This window comes from Megalopta genalis, chromosome 3, assembly GCF_051020955.1.
Source record: "Megalopta genalis isolate 19385.01 chromosome 3, iyMegGena1_principal, whole genome shotgun sequence".
Lineage (NCBI taxonomy): Eukaryota > Metazoa > Arthropoda > Insecta > Hymenoptera > Halictidae > Megalopta > Megalopta genalis.
Genome location: NC_135015.1, coordinates 7,850,449 through 7,876,858, shown reverse-complemented (window position 1 = coordinate 7,876,858; position 26,410 = coordinate 7,850,449). Strand labels below are relative to the sequence as shown.

At 39.6% G+C, this 26,410-nt stretch overlaps 1 protein-coding gene across 40 annotated transcripts in view; it reads left to right on the top strand.

The window, feature by feature from the left end:
* Nucleotides 1-26,410, top strand: part of LOC143259034 (uncharacterized) — a 448,485-nt gene that overhangs the window by 397,345 nt on the left and 24,730 nt on the right. For 20 of the 40 annotated variants that reach the window (XM_076519803.1, XM_076519799.1, XM_076519791.1 and 17 more), the window contains 4 exons: nt 5,390-5,458; nt 20,391-20,450; nt 22,192-22,260; nt 22,949-23,138. In XM_076519803.1, the coding sequence (XP_076375918.1) occupies nt 5,390-5,458; nt 20,391-20,450; nt 22,192-22,260; nt 22,949-23,138 (388 nt within the window). Of the gene's footprint in view, nt 1-5,389; nt 5,459-19,534; nt 19,587-20,390; nt 20,451-22,191; nt 22,261-22,948; nt 23,139-26,410 lie in introns of those variants that run through there. The other 20 variants (XM_076519809.1, XM_076519805.1, XM_076519795.1 and 17 more) reach the window with 3 other exon arrangements.

The window sequence follows — 26,410 nt, the reverse complement described above, 5'->3', positions numbered from 1 at the left end:
AGGCGGCCTTCGCAAATGTCGAAGTTCAACCACCTATTGTTGCTACCCGGGCGGCTCACGTTTGCCACTGCATGCACATCTGGGCCAAGACGCCGCTCGAGAGTAATGTAGTTTGTTCGCGGCAAATGAGCGTGCCTCGACACGGCCGTTATCGACGTACCCGCTTTGGCAAATGCGGAGACCAAGCCGACGCGAACGTTCGCATGACGCTCGCCACAAAGCCAAGGAGACCCGTTCGGAAACGTTTAAACTTCACCGAGACCTAATTCGAGTAGAATAATTGCGGATCTCCTCTATGGTATCTACGTAGAAATTATCAACGCAAATTTCTTCCAATTAGTTTAAACAATTTGAAAGTATTATTACATTATTACCAACTCGTTGCGTTGATCAAGAAAAGAAATAAATATTTATATAGTATATTCATTATATTATTTATTATATATTTTTATATTTATTTATTATTTATTATATTTATTATATTTATATTTATATATAATAAATATTTATATATGTTGTAAATAATAGTTCCTGTTACTCATTTTTTAAAGAATGTTCTGACAGTTCTACATTGTCCCAAAGTGCGTTCAGTTGTTTGAAATGTTCCGACAAAGAAATATTTCTGACTTTATTGCACGAAGTTTTCATTTCAACAATTTATCTAATAGCAAGACTGTGTCAATACCGTAACAGCATACGAACAGTTGGTTGCATCATCGTGAATTTTTACCTAATAATAGATAGATGGCATCATTGATGACACGCTTCAATCGAAGATATAGCATTCCACAAACACTTTGTCTACGGCTCTTGTAACAGCGTTCAAGTACAAGATTACAATTCATGCTTAACACGTTCCGTGCCAAGCCATTTTTGCCTAACTTATCGTTCAGGCCATTTGATGTTTTGACTAAAGATTGATACATTATCACATAATATTTCATTATATCATCAGTAGATAAGTAGTGATTGCCCGAATCAACCGTTTTTATGCAGCTCTTGCTTTAAAAAAGTCAAACATTGTAATTAATAGTTATTGTGTATATAACGATTAAACAAATTTATGTGCTTTGTTCTATACAGCATTTTTTACAATGCCTCTCATCCTTTTGGTGGAAATATATTTTATACAATCAAATTTGTCACAAAATGTATGTCTTCAGCGCTTTAAATAAATATGTCCGCGTGTACCATTTATGGTACACGTGGCCTGATGGTCAAGTTTAACGTGTACCATTTATGGTACACGTGGCACGGAACGTGTTAATCGAAATTCACTTCAAAATTATTGTAAGAAATCCGTGCAAAAGTGAAGAAATTCTAGAAGCTTTTACCGCAGACGTATCGTTCACGATTCTTCCTTGTCGAAAGTGTGTTATCCCTTGCTATACGTAATCTCAAAAGGTCTCTGATCTCGCGTTAGAATTCCAATTCTTCCGGGAGTTCAACTTTCGATCATACGACTTTTGAATCGCAAGATTCCCGTTCCCGTGCAATCTTTATAACTGTGCACAGGGGAGGATCGTTGATAGTTCACTTCGAAGACTCGATAACTCAAAGTTCAAACGCATTCGAATGTCCCCAGGTGATCTTCGCGAGACATCGATCTTCGTCCTGACAATCTATCCCATAATCGAAGCGGCGGCTAAAAGGGATCTGAATCAACGATTCTGCTTGCTAGACACAGAATTCTGTGTGAAACGGCTGTTTCATGCCGCACGAAGGAGTATTTGACCTCAAAAACTGACCAAAATTATTCTATTCGTTTTTATGAGAGCGAAAGTGTTTAGGAATGAAACGATGCAATTATTTATGTATTTAATACAAAAAATGCATGGAATAAAAAATTCACAAATTTCTAAATGCTTGTAAATACTACATCTTCGTTTATGTTGATACTAATCTGTTTTCGTAATTATGGATTTAAATGAGTTAGTTCGTGTTTGAATTATAATTTTCTGTGCGTAATTTTTTAAAATATAAATTTTTGAAATCGGATGATTCTTTCCGGGGAACCCTGTATTTTCTTTTATTTGATTCTATTATGAAGCGTTCTGCTTTCTTAACACTATGCCGTCCTGTAGCACCACGCTGGTGCTACACTGGTGTACCACTTTGGTGCCATTTAAAAAAAACTGAAATAACATTTGAACTATATTTCTTGGGTGTTAAAAGGCAGCAAACTAACTATAGCATTGTGCTTATTTAACTAATAATTAAGTACGAAAATTCTTGGATGACATATCTTAATTGGATGACAAATCTTAAATTCTTGGATGACGAATCTTAATAATAAGGCAAAAATTGCATATTTTACGCAAAATATTTTCAATTCTCTTTTGGCCAGTTTTTGAAATACTCGAACGTACGCCGGTCTGACTCGGAATGTAGCAGATGCTGCCAGAACGGGAATTAATTAACATTTAGCACGCGCGCTGGACAACGCGGCTGGTTAATAATAACTTCGCGCGCGCGAACAGATTGTGCGCGTTAATGAATATCTGGCAACGAAATCCTTGGCGGGGCTAACACGATTGCTTCGCGCCCCGATCGTGATGCATTGAATTATGCCGTCTACCCCATTGTCGCCTGATATATTGAATGCCACGCGGTCGATATCACTGCACGGGGACCATGTGCAGCGTATAAAATATTGAACGCGTCGGCGGGTCGTTCTAGGCGCGATGTAAACCGGTTCGTTCGGCTAGAATCTCGAATCGATCGTCGGTGAAATGATCCGGCAAGCGTAAGCTTCCGCCGAAATTTCGTTATTATACCGGCTCGGAAAAGGAAACCGTCGCGTTTATCATTTCATGCCTGATCTTCTTCCTCTTATTTTCCTTAATGTCTCGCACGGAAACGACCGCCGCGGATCATTTTTATGGGCCGGTTTTCTTCCGTTTTAAACGACGCGGCGTCGCGTTCCTGCGGATATAATGTGCTTTGAGATGCTCGAAGCTTTCGCAGATTTTATCGTGATTTCGCGGATCCCCAAATGCGATGTTTGTATTTTTCACGTCGTCATGCTGCTACTGTGCAAACTTTCGATCTTGTGAGCTGGTTTATCGAGGCACGAATACATTACGTATACAGTTTCATTATCTTTGATATGCAGTAGTTCTATCTGAATTCGAAATTGGTAGTTAATTTCTTTTTATTCCCGATAAATTATCAACACAATTAGTTGAGGTTTAATCGAGGTTCTTTTATAGTTTCATCGTTATTACTTGGAATAATTAAAAATCTAAATAGTAAAGATCGTGGAAAATCTAGTTCGGTTAACCGAGGTTCTATCGTAGAAAATATTTTATTAGAAGGTTCTCTGTATTCTTCTTCTGTTCGGTGATTTTTCAGTCGAGAATATTAATATCACTGGATTGGACATTTTAGACCAGAGCTGTTCAACAACTTCCCCGTGTGGGCAGCGATTTTTAACTCGGGGCAAACACCGATTGGCGAGCTCTAAGTCCCACTCCTTAGGGCAATGGTGCCCCTTTCTTAGCTTCTCGTGGGTCTCCTCACCAATAATGATACGTTATTTGGCTGAAGACGGTGACAGTTAGCGAGGTAGAATTAGCGAGTGAGAAAGGAAGGATGGCACGAAAACATAAAAAGTTTGCTGTTTCTTTTCTCACGTCCCCACTCCGCTAATACGCTTGCACATAGCTATGCCCTTGCTCGCCACGAGGCTTATTGAACAGCTTTGTTCTACACAATAAATCTTACGATTTCTTTTCAAAGAAACGTGCGCGTGAATACAATAAATGTGGACACTGTGCCACTTGTAATAGAACAAATTAATAAAGTAATGTTAACACTAAACCTACCGCGGTCAAAGTGACCGCTTTCTTATTTTGCAATTCTGAAAAGCTCCGAGACTCTTTCGTGGAAAACGCTTGAATAAGTTATATCATTGGAATAAATTTTATAATAAACACTTTACAAATTCTAAATAAATTCGGTCTTCTCATTTTTGTGAAGCAGTACATGCCAGTTGGTATTACTGCTTGGTAGGTTTAGTGTTAATATGAAATAAAACTTGGGAAATAGTATTTTTAAGTTCCAATGAAATTAAGAAAAAAAAGAACTCTTAATAGAATTGAAATTATTGCGAACAAAGTTTACAAACTATTTGAATTCCTTCTTAACATTGTTTATTTTCTAATCATTCAGTATAACTATAATGACGCTATAATGTAATTTCAGATTTTAAAATAAGAGCAAGAGAATGTGTATCATAAAAATTTTTTTTTGCACAGTTAGAAACAATTTACGTGGTTTTTAAACTGTTAAATATGCTGCTGGCGTTGCTCGCCAAATTCGAGTTTGGCACCGAAAATGTTTACGGGCGGAACCGTTATTTCCACTTAACGGATTAAATGCGTATACATTTGAACGTGTACGCGAAATGATAAAAATACTAGTTAATTCGCAAAATTCTCAAGCTGCATTCTAACAACCTTGTTAGCGAGCTCGACGTTTTCAAAGAAACTCGAGAACCGCAAAGTTCTTCGTAATTTGAATAATTCAATTCGACTTATGTTCCTCGTGGTGATCTTGGACTAAATTGGTGTAGAACAACTAGATGTTTTGTCTGGTTCCGGTCGTGTTCTCGAACCGAAAGAGCAGTTGGACTATTTACGCAGCCAATTATACCCCTCGCGATAGATAATTGGGGTGAATGCGGCATTCTGCCTGTAAGACGTATTTCTCGGCGTCCCAAGGTGTTTATTAGGTGCGGTGGGGCGCTAATGAAGACGCCGTTAATAAGCTTGTTAGCGACGTGGCCGGCAGTCGCAGCCATATCTCGCGATAGTTAGCCTTCTGCCGAGTCAATGGGTGCCGGCATAAAGGGATCCATTCTGCGAGCTCTCTCGGGAGCAACTTTGATGAATAGTTAGACGCGGGTGGCCGACGCAAGCACATGCACTCCAAAGTATTTAAAGACACGCGACCTGACACGGTGAAAATGACACACGAGTATCTGCAGAGAATTTGTAGTACACCCTGTGCATCCGTTTTCAGGCGAAATGCCTGGCAATCTCGCAAGAAATACGTCGAAAAGTTTGTCCTCGTCTATGCACTTTCACGCTTCGTAATTCTGTGCCGCGTTTCAACCTTAATGTCCCACTCGACGAGGAAAATTTGATGCTGCCCGAATAAGAGTGCGAGTATTTTAATTCTATTTGATTAATTGCATTTTAATTTTTTTTTAGCGCAACGGAATTTGGTAAAATTCTGAAAAACTCTAAAATTTCGAAGAATGATACAAGAATTCTTAACGAGTTATCCTATTTTCAGACGCTATCCGAGTGCAAAGAATTAAATTCTGGAAAAAGTTACAAATTCGCCAGTAGCCTTACTGAATCGTTATGTTTGTTTGTTGCAGCTGGAGCCGCTTCTGAAGAAACTAACCAAAGGTCCAGTTCTGCACACAATCGCCACTCTTTCACGAAGGGTAAGTACATCGATCAACGGTCGACATATAAGTGTAGAAATCTGCAGCACAGACGCGTTTAACCCCCGGACAAATGATCACCTTGGATACCGAAGAATAGATCCTGGATCTGTTCAGATCCAAATTTCAATGTCGTTGTTTCACGTTTCATCGTGATGCATTATGTTGTATTTCATATGACAGAGTCTCCAAAATAAATATGTACTGCAACAATTTCGTCAACGAAAAGGTTTCAAATCGCTCTGGAAAAATCAGAATTAATAACTTAGGTGGTTTGAAATGTATCCGGAATCGGTTTGACGAGGGTTAAACGCGTTCCTTTCAGACACACGTAAACGTTGCAAATGCCACGACGCTTTCTTTCATCGTCCCGATTACATGTATTACAGGCTGTCGTACGAATTGCGAACACCGTGCATGTCCGTGAACGTGTTAGTAGCTGAACGAATGATTTAGCATGTCGTCCCGGGAGAACAGTTGTCGTTTCCCTTTCGCCGCGACGGCCATTTGCGAACTCTTTTTTTTTCAGTAAGGAGAGAGTTTGGTGTAAATCGTTGAAAAGTGACGTGTAGTCTTATAAAATATTAAATACCGAATTCAATCAATATTTTTGAAATTTTATGGACATTCTACTTCATTATTTAAATCATTGAACACACTTTTCTTGGCTAAATATGGCTATTCTATTGTCATGAAAATTGTTCCGCGAAACCAATTAACAAGATAAAAATTGAAAAATTGAAAAAATGAATTATCTGAACAATAGTGGCTATAAGAGCAATTTTTCTGTTTTCATAAAAGATTTTTTAAGTCTTCTTAGAACTGTATCAGTGCATTCTTATAAAACATTAGACACTGAATTCAGTTAATATTTTTGAAATTTTATGGACATTCCACTTCATTATTTAAATCATTGAACACCCTTTTACTTGGCTAAATATGGCTATCCTGTTGCCATGAAAATTGTTCCGCGAAATCAATGAACACGATAAAAATTGAAAAATTGAAAAAATGAATTATCTGAACAATAGTGGCTATAAGAGCAATTTTTCTGTTTTCATAAAAGATTTTTTAAGTCTCCTTAGAACTGTATCAGTGCATTCTTATAAAATATTAAACACCGAATTCAGTTAATATTTTTGAAATTTTATGGACATTCCACTTCATTATTTAAATCATTGAACACCCTTTACTTGGCTAAATATGGCTATTCTGTTGTCATGAAAATTGTTCCGCGAAACCAATTAACAAGATAAAAATTGAAAAATTGAAAAAATGAATTATCTGAACAATAGTGGCTATAAGAGCAATTTTTCTGTTTTCATAAAAGATTTTTTAAGTCTTCTTAGAACTGTATCAGTGCATTCTTATAAGATATTAGACACTGAATTCAATTAATATTTTTGAAATTTTATGGACATTCCACTTAATTATTTAAATCATTGAACACACTTTTCTTGGCTAAATATGGCTATTCTGTTGCAATGAAAATTGTTCCGCGAAACCAATGAACACGATAAAAATTGAAAAAATGAATTATCTGAACAATAGTGGCTATAAGATTAATTTTTCTGTTTTCATAAAAGACTTTTCAAGTCTTCTTAGAACTGTATCAGTGCACGTGAAAAGTCAGTGTATGCCAAAAACATTGATGTTTGTACCCATTACACCAGACTATCTCTTTGTCTACAATTGAGGGGATTCTTTCTTGTTGCTCACGAGACTATAAATTCGGGGACATGGTTCGCCACTCGTTCCCGAACGCAAAGGGAAATCGTAGTAAAAAGTCCCTCGCCGCTATTTTGTTGGTTAAAAAACAATACCTCGTCGAGTGTGTCTGTTCAACGGCGGCTGCGTCGAAATGGCTGTCTTTGGAACTCGCGGTGAACAGAAAAAACGTTGCAGGAAATATCCGTACGTAGCACGAAAGATAGATTCGCGACCGTAGCGAATCTCGACTCTCTCGATCCTAAAATCAGAAAGAGAATTTGATATCAACATTGTTGATACGTAGGTGATACGTTCAATAAATGTAATATGTTTGCAAGTTGAAATTAATTTACATCGACACCGTGTGCACTCGCCTAACATAGCGCTAGCTCCATGCTCGATCGCAGGTACAATTTCTGCATGCGTCGTAGAACGGGAAATGGATTTAATAACGATTTAATTCCATCTCTCGCGCTTCGCTTACCAGGTCCCGTTCGCTTCAAAAGCGGTCGGTTTAACCAACCGTGGGAAACGTTCGTGAAATTGATAATAACGCGTGCATTTGTCCGGAAGAGTAACAAAAGATTCGTGATCGGTGAGCCCTAAAATATCCGCTTCGGCAGAAGAAGCTCGAGAGATCTGGCAAGCCCGTGTTTGAACACGCGCATTTCGAGGCTGATCCGACGATAGGTGAAGATGAAAACGCTTTCAATTGAACGCTCTCGTTTTATTGTATTGTTGGCTCACAAAACGGAATGGAAACCGATGTTTTCCTTGCTCGGAAAATAAGTTGATCCCTTTCTTCGTGTCCGGTGTAGGGTTGGTCCCAACAATTTCCGACTTAACACGTATTGTAAAATATTGTTGCGACTGAAAATCCGTTAGCTGTTGCAATACAATGCACTGTGGAACAACTGTCGAAACAGTCTTTCTATTTTATTTCAATGTGAAGTTTATACATTGATGTAACAAAATAGACATAATAAATAAGTAGATGCATCAAGATTGCTAAAGGTAATTAAATTTGATCATACAAATTACAAGTGTAATTTTAGTAACTATGGAATCGTTACCAATGAAAAGTGCAATAAAGTTTGGATATAGTGAACTTCGAAGTACATCGGAGAAAAATTCGTGATTCATTTAAATACATACTTAATTTGAATATAGCTCTTAATATAGCTAATATAGATAATATATAATATATAATATCTAGCTTAATATAGCTCTTAATTGTAAGATAAAACACGCCTTTATAATTACTTCTCTTGTTTCGTTGGATTGTTTTGCACAAAGGTGCGGTTTATTTCCGACCTGAAAACTGTTATGACAGGAGTATCCCGGCTTTCTACCGTTAAGGGATAATAATAACATGAGAACTTCTCTATGAAACTAAACTTTCCAAGCTTAATTTTAATTCAAAACACGCATCTGCGTAAGTAGAAGCAGGCAAAGTAGTTTGTCACTCTTTTAACATGCGCATTCGGGAGACCTACTTTATTACAGCAGACGTCTCTTGTTCGTGCTTTAGTTTGCTATATCGAGATTTTATTATAATAAATAAATGACGCGCATACGTACAATTTATGCAGAGTATTCGACCCAAACTCAATTTTGTCAGAAACAGAGCCTCAATCATCAGAAATATTCTTTATTTATTTTTTATATAATCACTTCTCGTTTGTTGGCACTGGCGCTTCTCAAACAATCTGTACGAAGGCAGCGACACCGTAATTGAAGTCAGTGTCGCTGCAGCGGTCGTTAACCACTCAAATTCGCATGACGCTGCAACAGCGTTAATGGTTATTATAGCATCACAACATTGCAAAACACGTCGGGACAGGCGGGCCAGGTATGCAATTAATTTTAATTAACATTGGGAAGTCAAACCGGTCAAAGTGACTGAATTTAATTATATTGTATAAATTGTAATGCATTTTTTATCGGGAATTAAATGCTTTATGGCTAGAAAACGTGAATGAGGGAACATTACATTTTCCACGTTAATTTAACAATTTAGAGATAATACGTTCCAGAGAAATGTAAATATAAGACGATCACTTTTGTTTATCAGAAGCATATTAATATACTTTTCAATGACACTGAGCTGTGCATAATAAAAGCTCGATAAATTTGCTGTGAAATATTAATATTTGAACGAAACAAGACAAATATCCGACAAAATTATTATCGCTTTATAATATGACTTTTGAAAGTACTTTGTAATTAACTTTGAGAAGACTTTATAATTAACTCTTTGCATTCGAATGTCGACGATACGGCGACACTAAATCATTATTTCTCAAGGTAATCACGTAAAATACATAAATAAAAACACAAAATCTTTTATTTATTAATTCCTATACAATTTCATAGCAGTGTAATGATTTTTATTTCAATTCAAAACTTTGCATAACAAAATCACAATAGTAGATATATAAAACAAAATCTTCCTAATGCTAAGGGTTAATTGCCGATGAGAATAGCAATTTTAGTCGTATACTAGCCAGCCATTCCTGATAACACAATTAATAATTTCGTTTGGGATTATCAAAGAATAAGAAGAATTTTAAGTTTCTTCTTAGTATAACAGAATAATTGAAAATTCTGTTGACAGACCTGCGGTGAACAAAGTGCTAAAAAACTGTCAACTTTTAATGTCCGATTAAAAAGCACTCGTACAGAATTGTCGGTGCATAAAATACAGAGATAGCTCACCGAAAACATTCCACTTTCGTTCCGACTCCGTGATTAATCTCGCGGTCGAAACAAAATGCTTGCAGCAAGATAAGTTCCGGTCAAATCACCGACAGAAACATTTAGGCGGGATCATGATACAATTGAAAGCGTATATCGTGGATATCAGCGAGGCGCGTTAAGCGTGAGTACAATTAAGCTGCGGGACCAGAAACAGAAACAAATTCGCGCAGGATCGTTGCACACGAAACTCTCTCCGCCCCCCGTCACCCTCCCCACCCTGGTTCGCTCGTTAAATATTAGTAGAACACTCCGGCGTCGCTGGGATGAGAAACCAGGACAATTTCGATCGTCAGCCACAGACTACGGTGCGCCTCCATTAAAATGGAATACGAGCCACTCGACGCGATTCGTTGAATCGTTGCAACGTGTCGCGAACGGTGAAACCGAACTCAACGTGTCGTCGGTGCCGTACGCTCCGAGTGCTCGGAATAGAGACGATGCTCCATAATAGTTCAAGGCCACTCGGTGGCATTAAACAACCGCCAGAATTTCGCGTTCCACCTGGTCGGATTCTTTTCATCGTGTTGTCACAATCGATTTCGAATGCACGTCGTCGTCGTCTAGGAGCATTTTTGCACACTTTTGTTTAGAGGCGGACGCCCTAATCGACAAACGGAAGATGAAGATTCGTCAGTGGGCAGTTTAAAAACTTCGTATCGCTTTAGTTATAAATTTGTTTACCGATATTACGCGTGTTCAGTTTTATTACAGACAGAAAAAGATACGCAAAAATTTCTATTAACACTTTATCGTCCGGTCGTGGTTGAGGCTGCCACTCAGTAAGGACTGGCTTAGTCGCGCGCGCATTTGCTCCCAGTACCGGCTAAATTTTCGCTATTCATTGTGTTGTGCTTATTCCTTTAAAAATAATAATAAATAATAATATAATTATTATAATTATAATTCATAAGGATATGGGGAAGTCAGCATACAGGAGGTCAGCTACTAACAAAACAGTAAAGAAGCGAAAACCGTCGATAGCTAAAAGTCGATTAATAGGCTATCGGTCGATAAGCATTGGCAATCGAAAAGCCGATAAATAGGCTAGCGGTCGATAAAGTGTTAATTTGGTGCAAAAGTGATCGCGAGTTTAAAGCAAAGTGAAACCTCTCGCGTCTTTTTTAAGATAAACCGTTGTTTGAATATGTCGCGTGCTATAACAGTCTAAATCGCACAGTTCGCTCTGCAGATTTGTGCAAATGATTTTGCTTTGTTTTTATTTCGCGATATCCATTTGTCACTGCTGAAGCAACAATGTAAATACGCACGCGTGATTTTATCGAATGTTCGAAATGGTGGACAAAATGCCCTCGAACATTTTATGTTTACACGTTGACAGGATCCTACGATAGAAAATATTAATCAACAAGCATCTAAAAATATTGTTGAAGGTTTTACTTGACGAGTCATTTCATGTTCCAAAAATTCCATGCCATCAGAATAGACTTTGTTCTTCTTCGTACAAATAAAATATTTGTTCAACTAAAGCATAAATTGATGCTTCGAAACCGTAATTATCTTTGCACCAGTCAGATATATATGGATCAACTTGATACAAAAGTTGAATGGTATAGTAATCTCAATCTACTTCAGAGTTGTCACCAGTCTGCAAAGGGTTAAAGTATAATTGACCTGCAGATAGTTTGTAGCGAAACGGCTAGTTGAGCTGGCAGATTCCAGCGCCGATAAGAAATGATCGATTTAGGCCCGGTGCCTGACAGCCACTCCACATTATGCATTATTTGAGGAGCGCAGGAGTATCGTGCCAATGAGCCGGACCCGGTGCTCGAGTAGCAAGGATAGGGAGGGCTAAAGTGGAGAGCAGTCGACTCGAGAAGCGCCGCGAGGACAGTGAAATAGTAAGAACGGGTACACCAAGGTAGATGGAAAGAACAGATTCCTATTGTTTTCCGACCCACTTCCTAACGCTGGAAGATTAACAACGTCCCTCGTCTCTATCTACTGACAGATTTTTCAACGTATGACCCGCGGGATGGCGCAATCCGCGACCTTGTCGTCTACAAATGGTTCTTCGCGCACCACTTCGACTCGCAAAATTTTCTAACAAAAAGATACAGCCGAACAAGATGGTCAAACGTGCCCTCAAAACAGATTTTTGAATTGGCCAATCGATAGGTAACTGAAAGAAAATTATCTCAACCAAGTTTCTAGTCGATACCACAAGGGTAGTTTGATGAAATTGGATTTTAACGCTTTGACCGCCCGCCAACCAGCTAAAAAATTGTACAAAAATAAAGTATTTTATTTAAGAAAATTAAAATCGTACAGTTAAGTTGTTTGATATCATTTCGTTTTGCGAATCCTAATAAAATTAAGAAGATATGTAGTTAGGTAGATAATTAATTTTATACTTATCGAATATGACATTAAATTTTGTTCTTCTTTTATTTTGTTTAGTTTTTAATGAAAAAGATTAATACAGATGTAAATATATATAAAATAATATAATAAAATAATATAAAATAATATAATATATAATATAATATAATATAATATAATAATATAAAATAATATAATAATATAATAAAACAAACCGAAGGCACAGCATTTGGTCGTCGCACACTAATCGGTTCACCGCTACCCTATGGATGACACGGCAGTCGAAGTGTTAACAGATTAAGTTCTGCATCTTCTGTTCTGTTCAGAGAAGTATTAAAAAAATTCATTTTTTATCATTTTTCGTTATACGGGGCAGAAATAATAGAGCTTGATCTGTTAATCCTGTTTCACCCCTTATTTATCTTGTAGTAGGGGTATCGACTTGAGACTTCGCCGAGATCGTTTTTCTTGAGTGACTTATCGACTGACGTACGCAAAAGTCGATTTGATGGGGGTACATATCACCATCTTATCGTACGACTAGCCTCGACTATCGAGCCAAGACGGCGACCGGATCGTGATTTCGAATTCTCTCGGAAAGATTTCGCGCTGACCTATTGCCGGAAGGATACGTATTCTCCTGGCGCCCGGGACTTATTTCATCCCCCCCTCCGTTCCCATTTCTCCGTCGCTGAATTCGAGCGTCTGTTGTTGTAAGAAACAATTTCGGCGAAAGTATTCTCGCTGGAGCCGGAGCCGCAGCCAGAACCGGTATGCCGCCAGAAAGATTGGAAAAGGGCTTTTGTGTGCACACGTGGATTTCCCGTCTCACGAAGATCCGAGTCACCGGCTGCAACATCATCGTGTCACGGAATGCTGGGCTGCCTGTGCAACGCAGTCAGCCGCGTTCCTATTGGCAACAACAATAGGCCCGCGCACGGTCGCGCGAAACCCGGTCTTTGTCGTTTCTTTGCCGTCAAGAGGAAGTGTCTTTTTGCCGCTCGGTTGAGTATCGCGCGTACTGTATCAGCGTCGCTCGTTAAAGCAGTATTACGGTCTAGACGGTTGCGATGGAAAACGGCGGGGCTCCTGAAAAAATCGGGTCGAAGACACGCGCCAAGAATGATACACCTAAATTCACGGAGTTGGAAAGATCGTACCAGTTTTGTAGAGACCGAACACAAGCTCTCGATATTTCATTGTCCATCATTTTTTATCTCGCCTTTGCTCTATTTTCCTATTACGAGATGGAACTATGTTTCTTCAATTGGCCATCATGATATTTCAAAGTTCACTTGGACAGTTCAAATGTTATGTTATAATTACTGTTAACGCTTTCCTAGTCCCAATGTCTGGTAACGACTGTTAATTTGTTATAATGTCATTTTGATTGCAATGCTATATTTTTAAGCCAAGTAACTTACAGCAGATAAACGAAAGTAACGAGATGATTAGAAAATAGCAGATCATCGACTTAAAAGATAAATAAAGCTGTTCAAACGGTTATAATGGCGTTCCGAGGAACTATTAAATGAATTCACTCATTCGCGCGACTCTACTAAAAGACGTCACAAATTAGTTATCCTCAGCGTTCAACGCTTCTTTTACCAAAAGCGTACACAAGTATGGGTTACTAAAAGGATTTTCGCAGTAAGAAAATCCGAAAGCTAGTTTAAAGCAACGCGATCCAGAATTTAGAACTTCGGTTTCCGGTTCGCAGAATTGCGTAATTGCTCTGGAAAATATCAATTTGCCCTTTATCGGTCCCGCGAAGCGCCTTAATAAGTGATTTCAATTTCGTAGTTCGAGGACGAGGAGATTCAAAGATCCCTAGATTAAAGGAAACTTTTGATTGGGCTTATCGCCAGGGAAGAAGCAGTGGGTCGGTCCGCGCGATAAAGAGGCGGCGGCACTTCGATCGGGTAATAAGTTTGCAATTGGAGATTGCCGGCCGTGGGCATTCAGTGGCGGACGTTCTCGATGAGACTCTAAATCTGCGCCGAAACGCTCGGCACGACTCGGCGGATAAGGGAGTGGCTGGTGAAATGGCTGAAACCATCGCGCGATCCAGGGCTCTCGGCCGACAATTGGGTTTCTTCACGGTAAAATTTCAATTCCGACGCGGCCTACGGAGCCAGATGAAAAGGCTGAATTTCCATTGTTTTCCGACTCACTTCCAGGCGACGGAAGATTAACAGAGCCAACGTGTGTATATCCCACCGCCGAGGGCCTCTCGCCGTTTTTCGAGCGTTTTCGCGGGAAGCGGGACCCATTGTGGCTCGAGACCGCTGTAATTTAAATCATCGTCCAAAGATTTCTCTACTGAAAATTCTTTTTCACTACCCTCTCTCGCACACACACACACACACACACACACACACACATACACACACTCTCTCTCTCTTTTTTTGTCCGCCTCCCTCGGCCCCGTGTAATCATCTTGAAGCCGGTGCTCTCATTTATTCGCGTACCAGTCCTTCGAAATTTTTTTTATTTCTATTCCCTCGCTCCTCCGCCCCCCCCCATTTTTTTAGCGCGACAAGGATTTAAATTAGGTTGCGAAACGTATTGATTCGCGTAACACGCAATCGGGGTTTCCATTTTGCTCGTGAAACTGGGGCGTCTGTATTAATTATACGTTCCGGCTTACCGCGGCTGTCGCTTTTCAGTATTTTTTTTCTGCCCCTCCTCGCGCTATGTCGAATTTGCCGATGCAGCACCGCCATTCGGCACGTTCGTTTCGTTGACAACCCTCCTCCTCCTCCTCCTCCTTCCAGTGCGTCCGACAGAACTTTATATCCGTAACGTCGAAACGCTTTTCACCCTGTTTTCACGTCTCGTGAACGCGATCGCCCTTTTCCATCTCTATCCCTCTCCCTTCCCCTTTCACTCCCTTTATTTTCGTCTCTGTCATTGTCGGCCGGTTCTCCGTCTACTCTTCTTGCTTAGGCGTCTCCTCCCGTTCCCGTCCGATTCCACATCCGCATTGCTAATGAAACGTCCAATTACCATCAACGGCCGCTACGAGGCGAACCTACGGTTCCTCCTCTTTCGCTCTCACACTTTTTCCCTCTCTTCTGACATTTGCAATCAGCAACCGGAAACAACATCGGCAGGTACCACCGTCAACCTTCCCTTTGCCCGTCCCGTCGTTCCCTGGAAACGACCGGCTCGGCTGACACGAGCACCCACCTCTCGTTTTCTATCCTTTTACTCTCCTTCCTCTTTTTTTTACCTTTCTTTAAAGCGTCCGCGTCGCGAAAGTAAGTCACACGAATCTCCATTAACGGCCACGTAAAAGCACCAGGTAATTAGTAATCGAACGAAAATTCCAATTTCGCGTGGACCCTGGTCATGTAATTGATACCGACGTCCTCCTCCGATCGATTATGCTCTACCCTTTCGCTCAGACACGAAACGCCTCGCTTGCGAAAGACGTGGACGTGCAGCCGTGTCATAACGAATGATGTAACCGCTTTAATTGATAATTCCTTAAGTTGATAATGTTTAAAATGTTCACCGTCTCCGATAAGTATGTACTCTTTTCGAATATTTAATTCTTACTGAGATATTGGCTATCACGTGGCGTCAATCAATTTACGATTCTTCAAATCGATAATGTAAAACGTATACATTTTTCTACGATAAATATACTCCCTAATATATTCCCTAAAATATATAAATGTATTCCCTAGTACCATAGGATAGTACCATATTTCTTTTCGTGTATGTATGTAATCATTTCTGAGACAATTAACTAGGTATAATAATGTATCACCTGTCGCCATTGTGGGTTATTGACAGCGAGCTACGTGCGAGACAAGAACGTGTGATAAGCACAAGACAATTAGCTATCTCGACGAAATTAGTTTCCGATAATGGCCAAATTAACGTTCAATACGGTTTGATTGATTGCAACTCTTGCAATTTCCTACACTCGCCTATTCAAAGCGTTTCTATTCACTTACTGAAATTTTATTTTGGATAATAATTCACAAATTTTGCAGATTTCCGGCGTTTTTTTTTACGTGTAACCGATAAATCCAGTTATTGTTAATCAATTTGATGTATTTACGAATGTTACCGATTTCAAGAAACTTAAATGTCATTTTTTAAAACATAGAAAGAAATCCGTTTAACAGGACAATAATCAGTATTTAATTAGTGAAAGGCAATGTGTTCAATCACGCAACTCAAATTACATTTTCGAAATTTGTTCTTTTCTGAACTGTGACCACTAAAACCGGGTATTTTATGCATGTATTAAAAAAATTAATAGATGAAATTCAAATCAGTGAAAATAGTTAAATTCTGTCGTATCACGTTTAACTCATTAAGCTTATTAAAAAACGAAATAAATGTCTATTAAGCTCTCGCATCTTGCAGCCAATGCGGAAAATGTTTATTTTGCATAGAGATTCGCAGTCCTGTGATCACAGTCTGCCGCTTGCAAAGTGTTAAAAACGCACCGAAACAAGCAAATAAGCGTGATCCAGCGTGATCGCGGTCTTAGCGAAGCAGATCCGCCGCTTGCCCCCCTCGGTCGCCGTAATTATACACGCAGACGCTAGCGTTCAACGCCCATTCGTGGCCATTCGTCCTCCAATTATCAATTATCCGTGACGTCAAGCCAGGCGCGCGTTTTTCTCCGACGCGACGACATTCGCAATCAGTTACCGGAAGCGACGTCGCTGGGGAAAGCACGCCTCCTCTCCCGTCGGGAAACGAGCGAGTGCGAGCGGGTACGGGCGAGTATGAGCGAGCGCGGACAAACACGCGGCGATGTCGAAAATAAGCGAGCCAGCTCGCAATTACCGCCGGTCGTTTGCGAATCGCGCGACTGTATCGTTAACGAAACCACGACCCTCGCCAACGACCGTGCTTTTCCCTGGTTTCGTATGGAGATGTGGAAAAATTGGAATTCCAACGATCTCTTTAACATGTTGAGTGCCGCGTGGTGCACATACGGCTGACACTATGTTTCCACTTAAAATTCATTTCTATTGCGACCTATCCGAGCAAACTGAGTTTTATTTCGATTTTTAGAATGCGGATGAGTTAACACTAGGTTTACGGTACGCGTTGTTTTTACAGGTTCTATATTTTTTAATTTACCATATTGAAATTGTAGAGATACGTTTATTGTGGAAATTTATGGAAATTTTATATATAATAATTATATATATACAGGCTGTCCCAGGTTTTAATGTTCAAACTTTGTCAGTATATTCTATGGCACAAAGTAAGAAAAAAATGTTATGTAAACATAGGTCATATAGAGCTTTATTAACACGTTCCGTGCCGAGCTTTTTTTACTCGAATCTTCACACTTTGATATTTTACTAAAACTTGATGTATTACGTGCAATTATTAATTCTCGTACGCATAACAACGTAACAAAAACTTATCAACGCTCATTCTTGCGGTGGAAATTGATTCTTCGGAACTAAATTTCTTGTAAACAATTTGTTCAGTTCACTAAGTAAACATGCAAGCGTGTACCATCGATGGTACACGTGGCACGGAACGTGTTAAGAAGTTATAACAAAAATCCATAATAGTAATAGTAATCAACTAAAAAAAAAAATAAAAAATAAAAAAAAGTCTTCGATCGATGTCAATCATGTATTGTCAACAACGGTTATTAATACACACATTTCGAAATGTATTAATAAACACAGCTTACATAAACACACGGCATGTGCTGATCTATTCAAACCAATGCTCGCAGTAACAGCAAGTTGATTACTATTCCTATTCTGAATTTTTGTTATAACTTCTCAATAAAGCTCTATATGACCTATGTTTACATGACATCTTTTTCTTACTTTGTGCCATAGAATACGCTAACAAAGTTTGAATATTAAAACCTGGGACACCCTGAATATATAAATATAGCTGTATAAACGTGTATGTTATTTCTATAGAGCAATATAAAACAGCTGCTTTTAGTAGCCCGTGAACCCAGCGTTAAAATACCATTTTTTATAACGAATTTCAACTTTCCGGTTTCGGTACCGTTAATTAAATCACTTTGCTTTTTCGGGAATTTTTGTGGCTGATGTTCGAAGCATTATGGAACTGTACGCGACGTCTGTCGCAACAGTTTAAATTAAACGTGAATAAACTGACCCGCAAAAAATAAAGCTAAAAAGACCGTCTGAAATGAAACAGTAACAAAGATTTAATACGATTAGCGTATAAAAACATTGGATGCCGAGCGGCAGTTGCGAAGTTACTTTCGAAACCGTAATATATGATCTGCAATACTTTTCTAAATGTATTCATATGGTGATAAATGGCGAGGAGATTTCATTCATTGGGATTTCAACAAGCGTGCGAACAGTCGCTTTATCGGGCAATTTACAATGGAAGATTCAAATTCTCTTAAAGTGACAGAAAATGACGAGAGAGATCACGAAGAAATAGGAGAAACGGATTAGTAATTCTACCTTTCGCAATTACTTTAGGCATTTTCGTAACCAGCAAATCGACGTTGAAAAAAGTATAACGAATTCACTAGAAATTACATAATTATTTATTTTATGTAAGGAAAGCGACGTTCGTTTCGTTAAGTACTTCCATCGATCATGGAATTATTTGAATCGTGCAACGATTTACTCGATTCGCGTATATTTTTCCGACGACGCTCTTGAATGCCGTTTCGTTGAATCATATCCAATAATAACGTATGACAGTGTGAAATATATCGACAGTCACAACAGCTGTCCGCTCTACTCTCGTTATATGTTGCGATTTACGAATCACGCAGCGATATCATTAATGAAACCGCGATTCTCGTCATCGACAGCGCTTTCCCGTTGCTTTTCACGGTGAAAATCCTGCTTGCTTATCTCCGTCGACGCCATTATTCTTCCGCGAGTAGCCTCCCGGAAATACGTACGGCCGGTTCCTTAAATTCCGCTCCATTTTTCCGCACAGTTACCCGCAATAATTCTCCGCGATTCCACGGCACCGCTTTGAACCAGGAGATTAGAATGCTCTTGGTATTACGTGTAACTCATGCCGATTACGATTGCACGCTTGAAATGTTGCCGCAGATGCAGATCTGCGGTCGGAACGTATTGTTGAAGCGGCATCCAGAGAAATCCGCGATTCGAGTTCAAATTGTTGTGCTAGAAAATTGATGTGTATCTCTTTTATTTCTGCGAAGCTTGTAGTAATTCGACTAGTGACTTGATGTGCAGTGTTTAGGGGACGGATCTACTGCATGCAACACAAAAATCGACCAGTTAGCTGTTTTCGACGAGTCACGAAGAAATGGCAATACTTTGTGTTGTGACGATTATCACTCGTCGTGCGTAAAAATTTGCTGTTCAAATTGCTTTTTCGTGAAAACTGAGACATATTCGTGAACTTTAGTTTCGTTAACACGTTCCGTGCCACGTGTACCATCGATGGTACACGCTTGCATGTTTACCTAGTGAACTGAACAAATTGTTTACAAGAAATTTAGAACCGAAGAATCAATTTCCACCGCAAGAATGGGCGTTGATAAGTTTTTGTTACGTTGTTATGTGTACGAGAATTAATAATTGCACGTAATACATCAAGTTTTAGTAAAATATCAAAGTGTGAAGATTCGAGTAAAAAAAGCTCGGCACGGAACGTGTTAATCAAATTATAAAATTGCAATTATTGTGAAAAAACTGTGTATCCACACTTTTTAAAGAAGTCGCGACAGTTAACTGGATAAAAATGACATCGCTGAGATTATTAGCGTTCCTAGATGTACATAATAGATTTGTCGGGAATTAGTAAGCAGTCTCGAAAGTGTAGAAATGAGCATGGCTACCTCCGCACGTACACTCAAAAGATTGTAGTCGAACGGTATCGCTCTGAAAAAGAACAGTTTACGCAGATTTTTACACGTCGCAGCGGAAAATTCCGCGCGATAAAGTAATGACGATGTCGTAAATTGATACGCCGCCGCAACGTTAAAGCGTTTTTGATCGCGCGTTAACGACATCGCCTCCCGTATAATCGAGGCCGGAACGTTGCCAAAATTCTCTCCGGGGCTTAATGAACGTCGGTGCGCGTATCTGGCCGTCGCTTGAACAAAGAGTCCTGCAGGAACGAATTTCAAATTTATCTTCCGCAGAGCAAACGATGCACTGGTTCGCCCAAATAGGAGGTGACGAGGCCGCCGCCGACTCGTCAGGTAATAATCAGCCTGGTAAACAGGCAGTGTGTTTCGCCGTACTGGTCGCGACATTTGCACGGAGTTTCATGCTACGCGTAACGAATGCGTATTAATAGTGTAATCCCTTGCCGAAATTGGAAATGACCGCATCCGATTGGTCGCGTGGCCTGTCCGCACGCGCGCTGTCTATTTGCGTGCGTTTATGCGTGTGCGTGCGCGTGTGCGTGTGCGTGTTGCGCGGGGCCAAGTGTGTGTTTTATGTGCTTTTGTGCCTCTCTGTTCGGTGTGTATTCTAATGTTTGCACGCAGCTGTGTACAAATTTGTTTCGCGTGTTCCCCCCCTCAAGCTTTGTCGATTGAACAGCGCTAACATAGTTCGATCTTCGCGAGAATCTCGCTAATTAAGAATACGCGTTCCAATTAAACGGTTCGATGCGGTGAATCCGTGGAAGAATCGTGGAAATCTTGGATCGCGTTTACCAGCTGCTGCCTTCGCGCTAGCCCGTCGCGTGCCGTCGCTGTTTTCAGCAGCATGCAACCGCATTTTTCTCTGCCCTATTTTTCGCAATCGCATTATTCTGACATCTGCGAAAGGAGCGGTGAGATATTACAGAACGTCTTTCACACAGCTCTTGAAACGGGAAATAGGCGAGAGAATTTCTGGTAAAATGTCGAATCGATGGTACGGAAATGCACCTGATTTCCAACTTTTTCCCTCGGATACGTGCAAATCGAATTCCGTTAATTCGATTCCACGAACTGTGTCGTGCCTTTTTCTATCGGTTAAACCCGTACCTTTGTGCGATCTTGTATGCGGAAAGCAAGTTATTTTCAATTGATATTTATTAGTTTGCGTTTATGCAATTATTTATCACTGATGGAGCGCAGAAATAAATTCTTTCTAATTTTGGGGCGAAATAAATATTTTATTCGAACATAATTATGCGAGCTTGATTATCGAAATATTTCTTACTTTATCAACTGATTCGAAGCATATGTTTTTTCTAAATTACATTGTGACACTACTTTCGAAAATGGTAATTAAATAGGGGGATGATTTTCGTTCGATTAGTTGTTTGAATCGGAAATTATTCGCTTCAACGCCTAGTAGATTATAGTAGAAACCGTTTAGAAGCACATTTTTCACGATACTTTTTCCATACGCAATACATACATATTTTCATTTGAGTTCACGTTGCATTCTTGTTTTCGCGGACGCCAAAACAACACGGTGCAATATCAAAATTTGTTGTTTCTCCGTATTTTACAATTTCGGGAAAAATATTTGGAACCTTTTAGCGTTGAACGTTTAAATCTTTTTATTCATGTGTATAGCAACAACTAAAATTTATAAACGTTAGCATGCTTCCAACGTTCATTTGATACAAATAAAAATGTCGAGGTTTATTTAGCTGTTGCAATGGATACAACTCTGATTCAAAGTACTCTACGATGCAAGATATCTTGTGAAGACGAACTAGATTGTTCGCCATATCAAACGATAAATTATTGAACATTCGCACGAAGTTATGGGTGAATCCAATGTTTTTGAAGAAAAATAAATCTGTCACGATTCTTCCACGATTCGATATCCGACGATCGCACGGCGCATGTTTGATCGACGATCTCGCATCCGCGACGATACCGGTGTGTGTTCGCGGCCGCATGCTTGCAGTGTGCCGATGATTACGCGAGTTTCCGCCGGTAATACCTGAAATCTCACGTGCGTATGCACATGTTCTCGCTTTCTTCTCGACAGATGTGAAACGACGCCGAAGTCTCTACGACGAGGACTCCCTCGACGGCGAGCCGCATAACGAGACCGAAGGTATCACTTTATCAAGGGCAATGCTGACACTAACTTTCCCTCCCCCACCGTTTTCCCTCGAGAATACAGGGTTCAGGAGTGTGAACGATAAACAATGCGAAAGGCTGCATTGGTCCGATGAGTTCGCTACAACCCCGCGTAGAAGTTCGCACGGTGGTTCACTGCGCACTTTATTGAACTCTGGATTATTCGAATCTTCAAACAACAAACACGAAATCGACATTCTTTCGAACCACTTCAACTTACCGCAACATTAACCCTCTGCAAATACGATCAGCGAGTTCATTGAAGGATTCGACTCGATTTTCCGCTCCAAAGTGCCGAAACACGGAAATGATTTATCCAACACCATTCGAAGTCGGTTAAAGCCGCGAAATTCGTGAAATCGTGTAAAATCAGTGCCAATCAGGATCTCGGTCTAACTCGCTTCGAAAGCGCGAGCCAAACAGATTTTACGGATTGCTCGAGCCGTTGCAGCGCCGCGCGGTTTCTGATCAATTTGCCGCGTTCAATGATGGGACCGATGATCGCGGACGGCCGCACGCAACGCGGAAACCAGTGAGCCATCCGTGGGAGTAATTAACGGTTTGCAGTGTTCGAATCTAAACAAAAAAGACGCGAAAGAATAGGAAACAGAAGGGACACAGTGCGGCGGGAGACACTAATCGATTTCCACGGTTGTTCCCAGGACGGGAGTCGTCGGGAAGTGCGAAAGACGTGGACAGGGCGAAGCTCGTCCGCGACAGACAGAACGAAGAACGACAGCGGAAGTTGGAGGAGCTGAAACAGCAGGCCCTAGCCACACAACGGTTCCGGGAGCAGCGGGAGGAGGAACGCCGAAGGCGCATCGACGAGCTCAGATCGCGTGACAACGACAGGTTTGTGTTGTCTTTCTTTCGTTTTCTCCTTTTTCCCCCCTTTCTTCATTTCCAGCTCACGAGTGGAAATTACGGGGCGACCTTAGCCGGGACCTCTTGACACGTGGGAAGAACCCGCAAACCCTGAATTACGGTATTTCCTTACTCGCGTGTTAGACCGTCCGGGATCGCCGTGATTGATAGTTGTCTTTAACTCTACGTTTTTTATTTTCTGGTATTTTTACTTGGCCGGGGGAAATCGGTGACGAATTCGTTCCTTTGTGTAACGCTTGCAAGGATGCGTTCGACGATTTCACGAGCAATTTTCGTGTAGCAGTTTTATTTCGCATATTTTTGAACATTCTCACCTGCTCGAGATCAACCCGCATTCGATTAAAGAGCACTGTAAATGGACATTTAAATTTACCGGGTTCGAGTGGAATTTTACGTCTAGTCAAGGAAAAATAATCATAAAAAATGAACTATGAGAGTTATCGTTGAAATTATATTTTTATCTGATTCTTAATAAATTTTTGTATAAAGACAAAGAACATTTTGGAACATTCAAACTGGCGACAGATATTTAAATCCAGAGCGTTTTAGAGCGTTAAATGCGGCAAAGAGTTAAATATTGCGTTAATATGAACGGTTAAAATGGCAGCTAGAAAATTGGATTTGTGTTCTTGGGTCAAAATGGACCCGTGTCACGCCATCCGAGGGCTAAATTCGTCGCGAGGATTGTATTGATCACCTGTAGTTTACTGGCGCACATACCAGTAATTTGGATAGGTTGTAATTTTATTGTGAATATTTACGTAATTATCAGTTTTTGAGGAACATAATTTCTCGTATGAAAAACTTCGTATTCTTCTTGTCGGAGTGAAATAAAAATTGCGGTCCTTGCTATCAATGGAAGTGAAATATTTGACATTACAAATACTCATTATCATTATAATATTCATCATCTTTGAAGGTAGAAATTAATCAGCTGACGAGAAAGAAATATGTTCACGCCGCTAAAAAAGTTATTCTTTATGAAAGTTATTCTTTATTAATGAGATATGAAAAGAAAAATAGTCATTTAATGTGAAAACTAATGTGAATGAAAGTACTCAGAAATCAAAAACAAAATGAAAAGGGGAAAACATGAACTTGTAATATTATCAGAACTGTCATGCAAAACGCATAAACTTCATAACGATTTGAAGAGAAAGGACACGAATGGAGATATGAAATTGCGGTAGATACGTTACACAAGTGGAAGCTTTCATACAGCAAATTGGTCGTCTTATTAATTGCACGAACATCGACGCGTGCATACACTTCCAGTCCTGTTTTCGTCCAACTATCATGGTTCGACAATACACGAGGGAATAATGTGTTTTACGATGACATGACAACAAGGGGTTAGCATTCGAGGGAACTGAAAGCAGTGCTCAGCTGACGTAGCTTACAAATAAAGTGTCACGCGATAATCACGAGGGTTGTAATATGGCTGCAAGAGAAGATTTAATAAGAGGACATGTGGAATATTCGAAAATAAAGTGGAACGCGATTACCATATATAACATTCAACATCAAGGATCAAAGGTTTAATTGGTCTTTCAGCCCATTTAGTATGCTCGTTACCAGCGTTGTTCGTGCAATTTCATATTTCATGAATAGAAAATCGGATTAGTCTTGTGCGTGTCATTGTTTAAAATTACAATGACTTATAAGCTTTCTGTGACGTTATTTATTTTTATAATTTAGAGTAGCATATATTCGTCGGTATGCTGACTTGCAGCGACGAAGTTTTGTTTCGTAATTAAGTGTTAGTTGCCTTTCTGTGTATTCGTGTTAAACTAAATTATGTTTCTGGAGTAAGCACATTTTGTGAAAATTGCTGCAAACTGCTTTTGAAATAGCTGAATTAAATTAGAAATATCTCCGGAATGGTACACGTATAATTATTTTCGTGAACACTTTCCGGTAGTTTCGAGAGAACGAGAAAATACAAGTAAAATGGTTCTCTGTCGAGATAAATAATTTTATAAAGAATTAAACTCTTACTTCGTAACTATGAAGACTTGTCAAAAGAAAGGCTGGTAACGAAGTTTCATAACATAATTTCAATAGGGTAGTATAAGTCGAGGATTAAAATTCTCAAGGCTCTAGTGTTTTTTTCATGGCATGAAAACATCGTTCTTGTGATCACGTTTACGCGAAACCAAGGAAACAGGAACGAATCACGCCAAGACGCGAGTAGCTAACGATAACATGCTTCGAGGACAACTTTCTCCGACCTATGACACGCAAGTTTGGCGCGACTCGGAACAACATTGATGTGTTTTAAACGCTCTTTACGAGATTACGTGCTCTATGAGGTTATAAGTTGACCTGGTTAATATGATGCGGGGGCTAAACTGTTTCGATGTCGCAGTGAAGCCTACGAAATTACCGCGACACCTGCACAAACGGAATACCACGATCGAATGCACTCTTTGTCCTTTGAATGTTTCTAATGTCATCTCCGACGCTTATCAAAATTAATACTGAAATCGCCGTGAAAAATTATATATATTGACATCTTGAATTCTTCCGAGGTGTTACACTAATTATTTTGCTAGATAACGGGGTAATACATTTTCAAACAATTTCAGTTGGTTAAAATGATAAAAGAATTAAAAAGCGGTGTTTACTCAATTTTTTTATCTCAAAATTTTATCGAAACTTTTTCAAATCTTGTTTTATGTTCTTGTCATTTCAATTACAATTTCTGTAAAATATGTTCTACTAATTGTCTGATAAACTAATCAGGTTAACATCTAACAAATTTCAAGTTATGTTATTTAAGTATTAAAAAGTTATTGCGTTTGAAAAGGTGTCAAACACACTTACTTGCACTGCTAGATTTCTCTTTTATTGATTTACACAGTAAGTTGTTTTTCACATCAATCTAGAATTCTGATATTGGAGGATCGGATAATCGAGGTTTTAATGTACACCAGTCGCGTTTAACACGTTGAATGCCACGCCGGTTTTACAGAAATTGTCCGTGGCGCCACGATGAATTTTCTTTTATGTGACACATATAATGTTGAAATATTATCCGCAATAGATAAATTACAGTATATGACCATGTTTGACATGTTAATTGCGACAGGGGTCACTGTTTGAATTGACGATGGTAATAATACAAAATTTTAGATATTGACATTTGTTTGAAATTATATATATTCCTATCAATTTGGGCGCGCCGGTCACCGGTGGCCCCCATGACGTCACCGCCAAGTTAAGTGCCGGTCACCGGT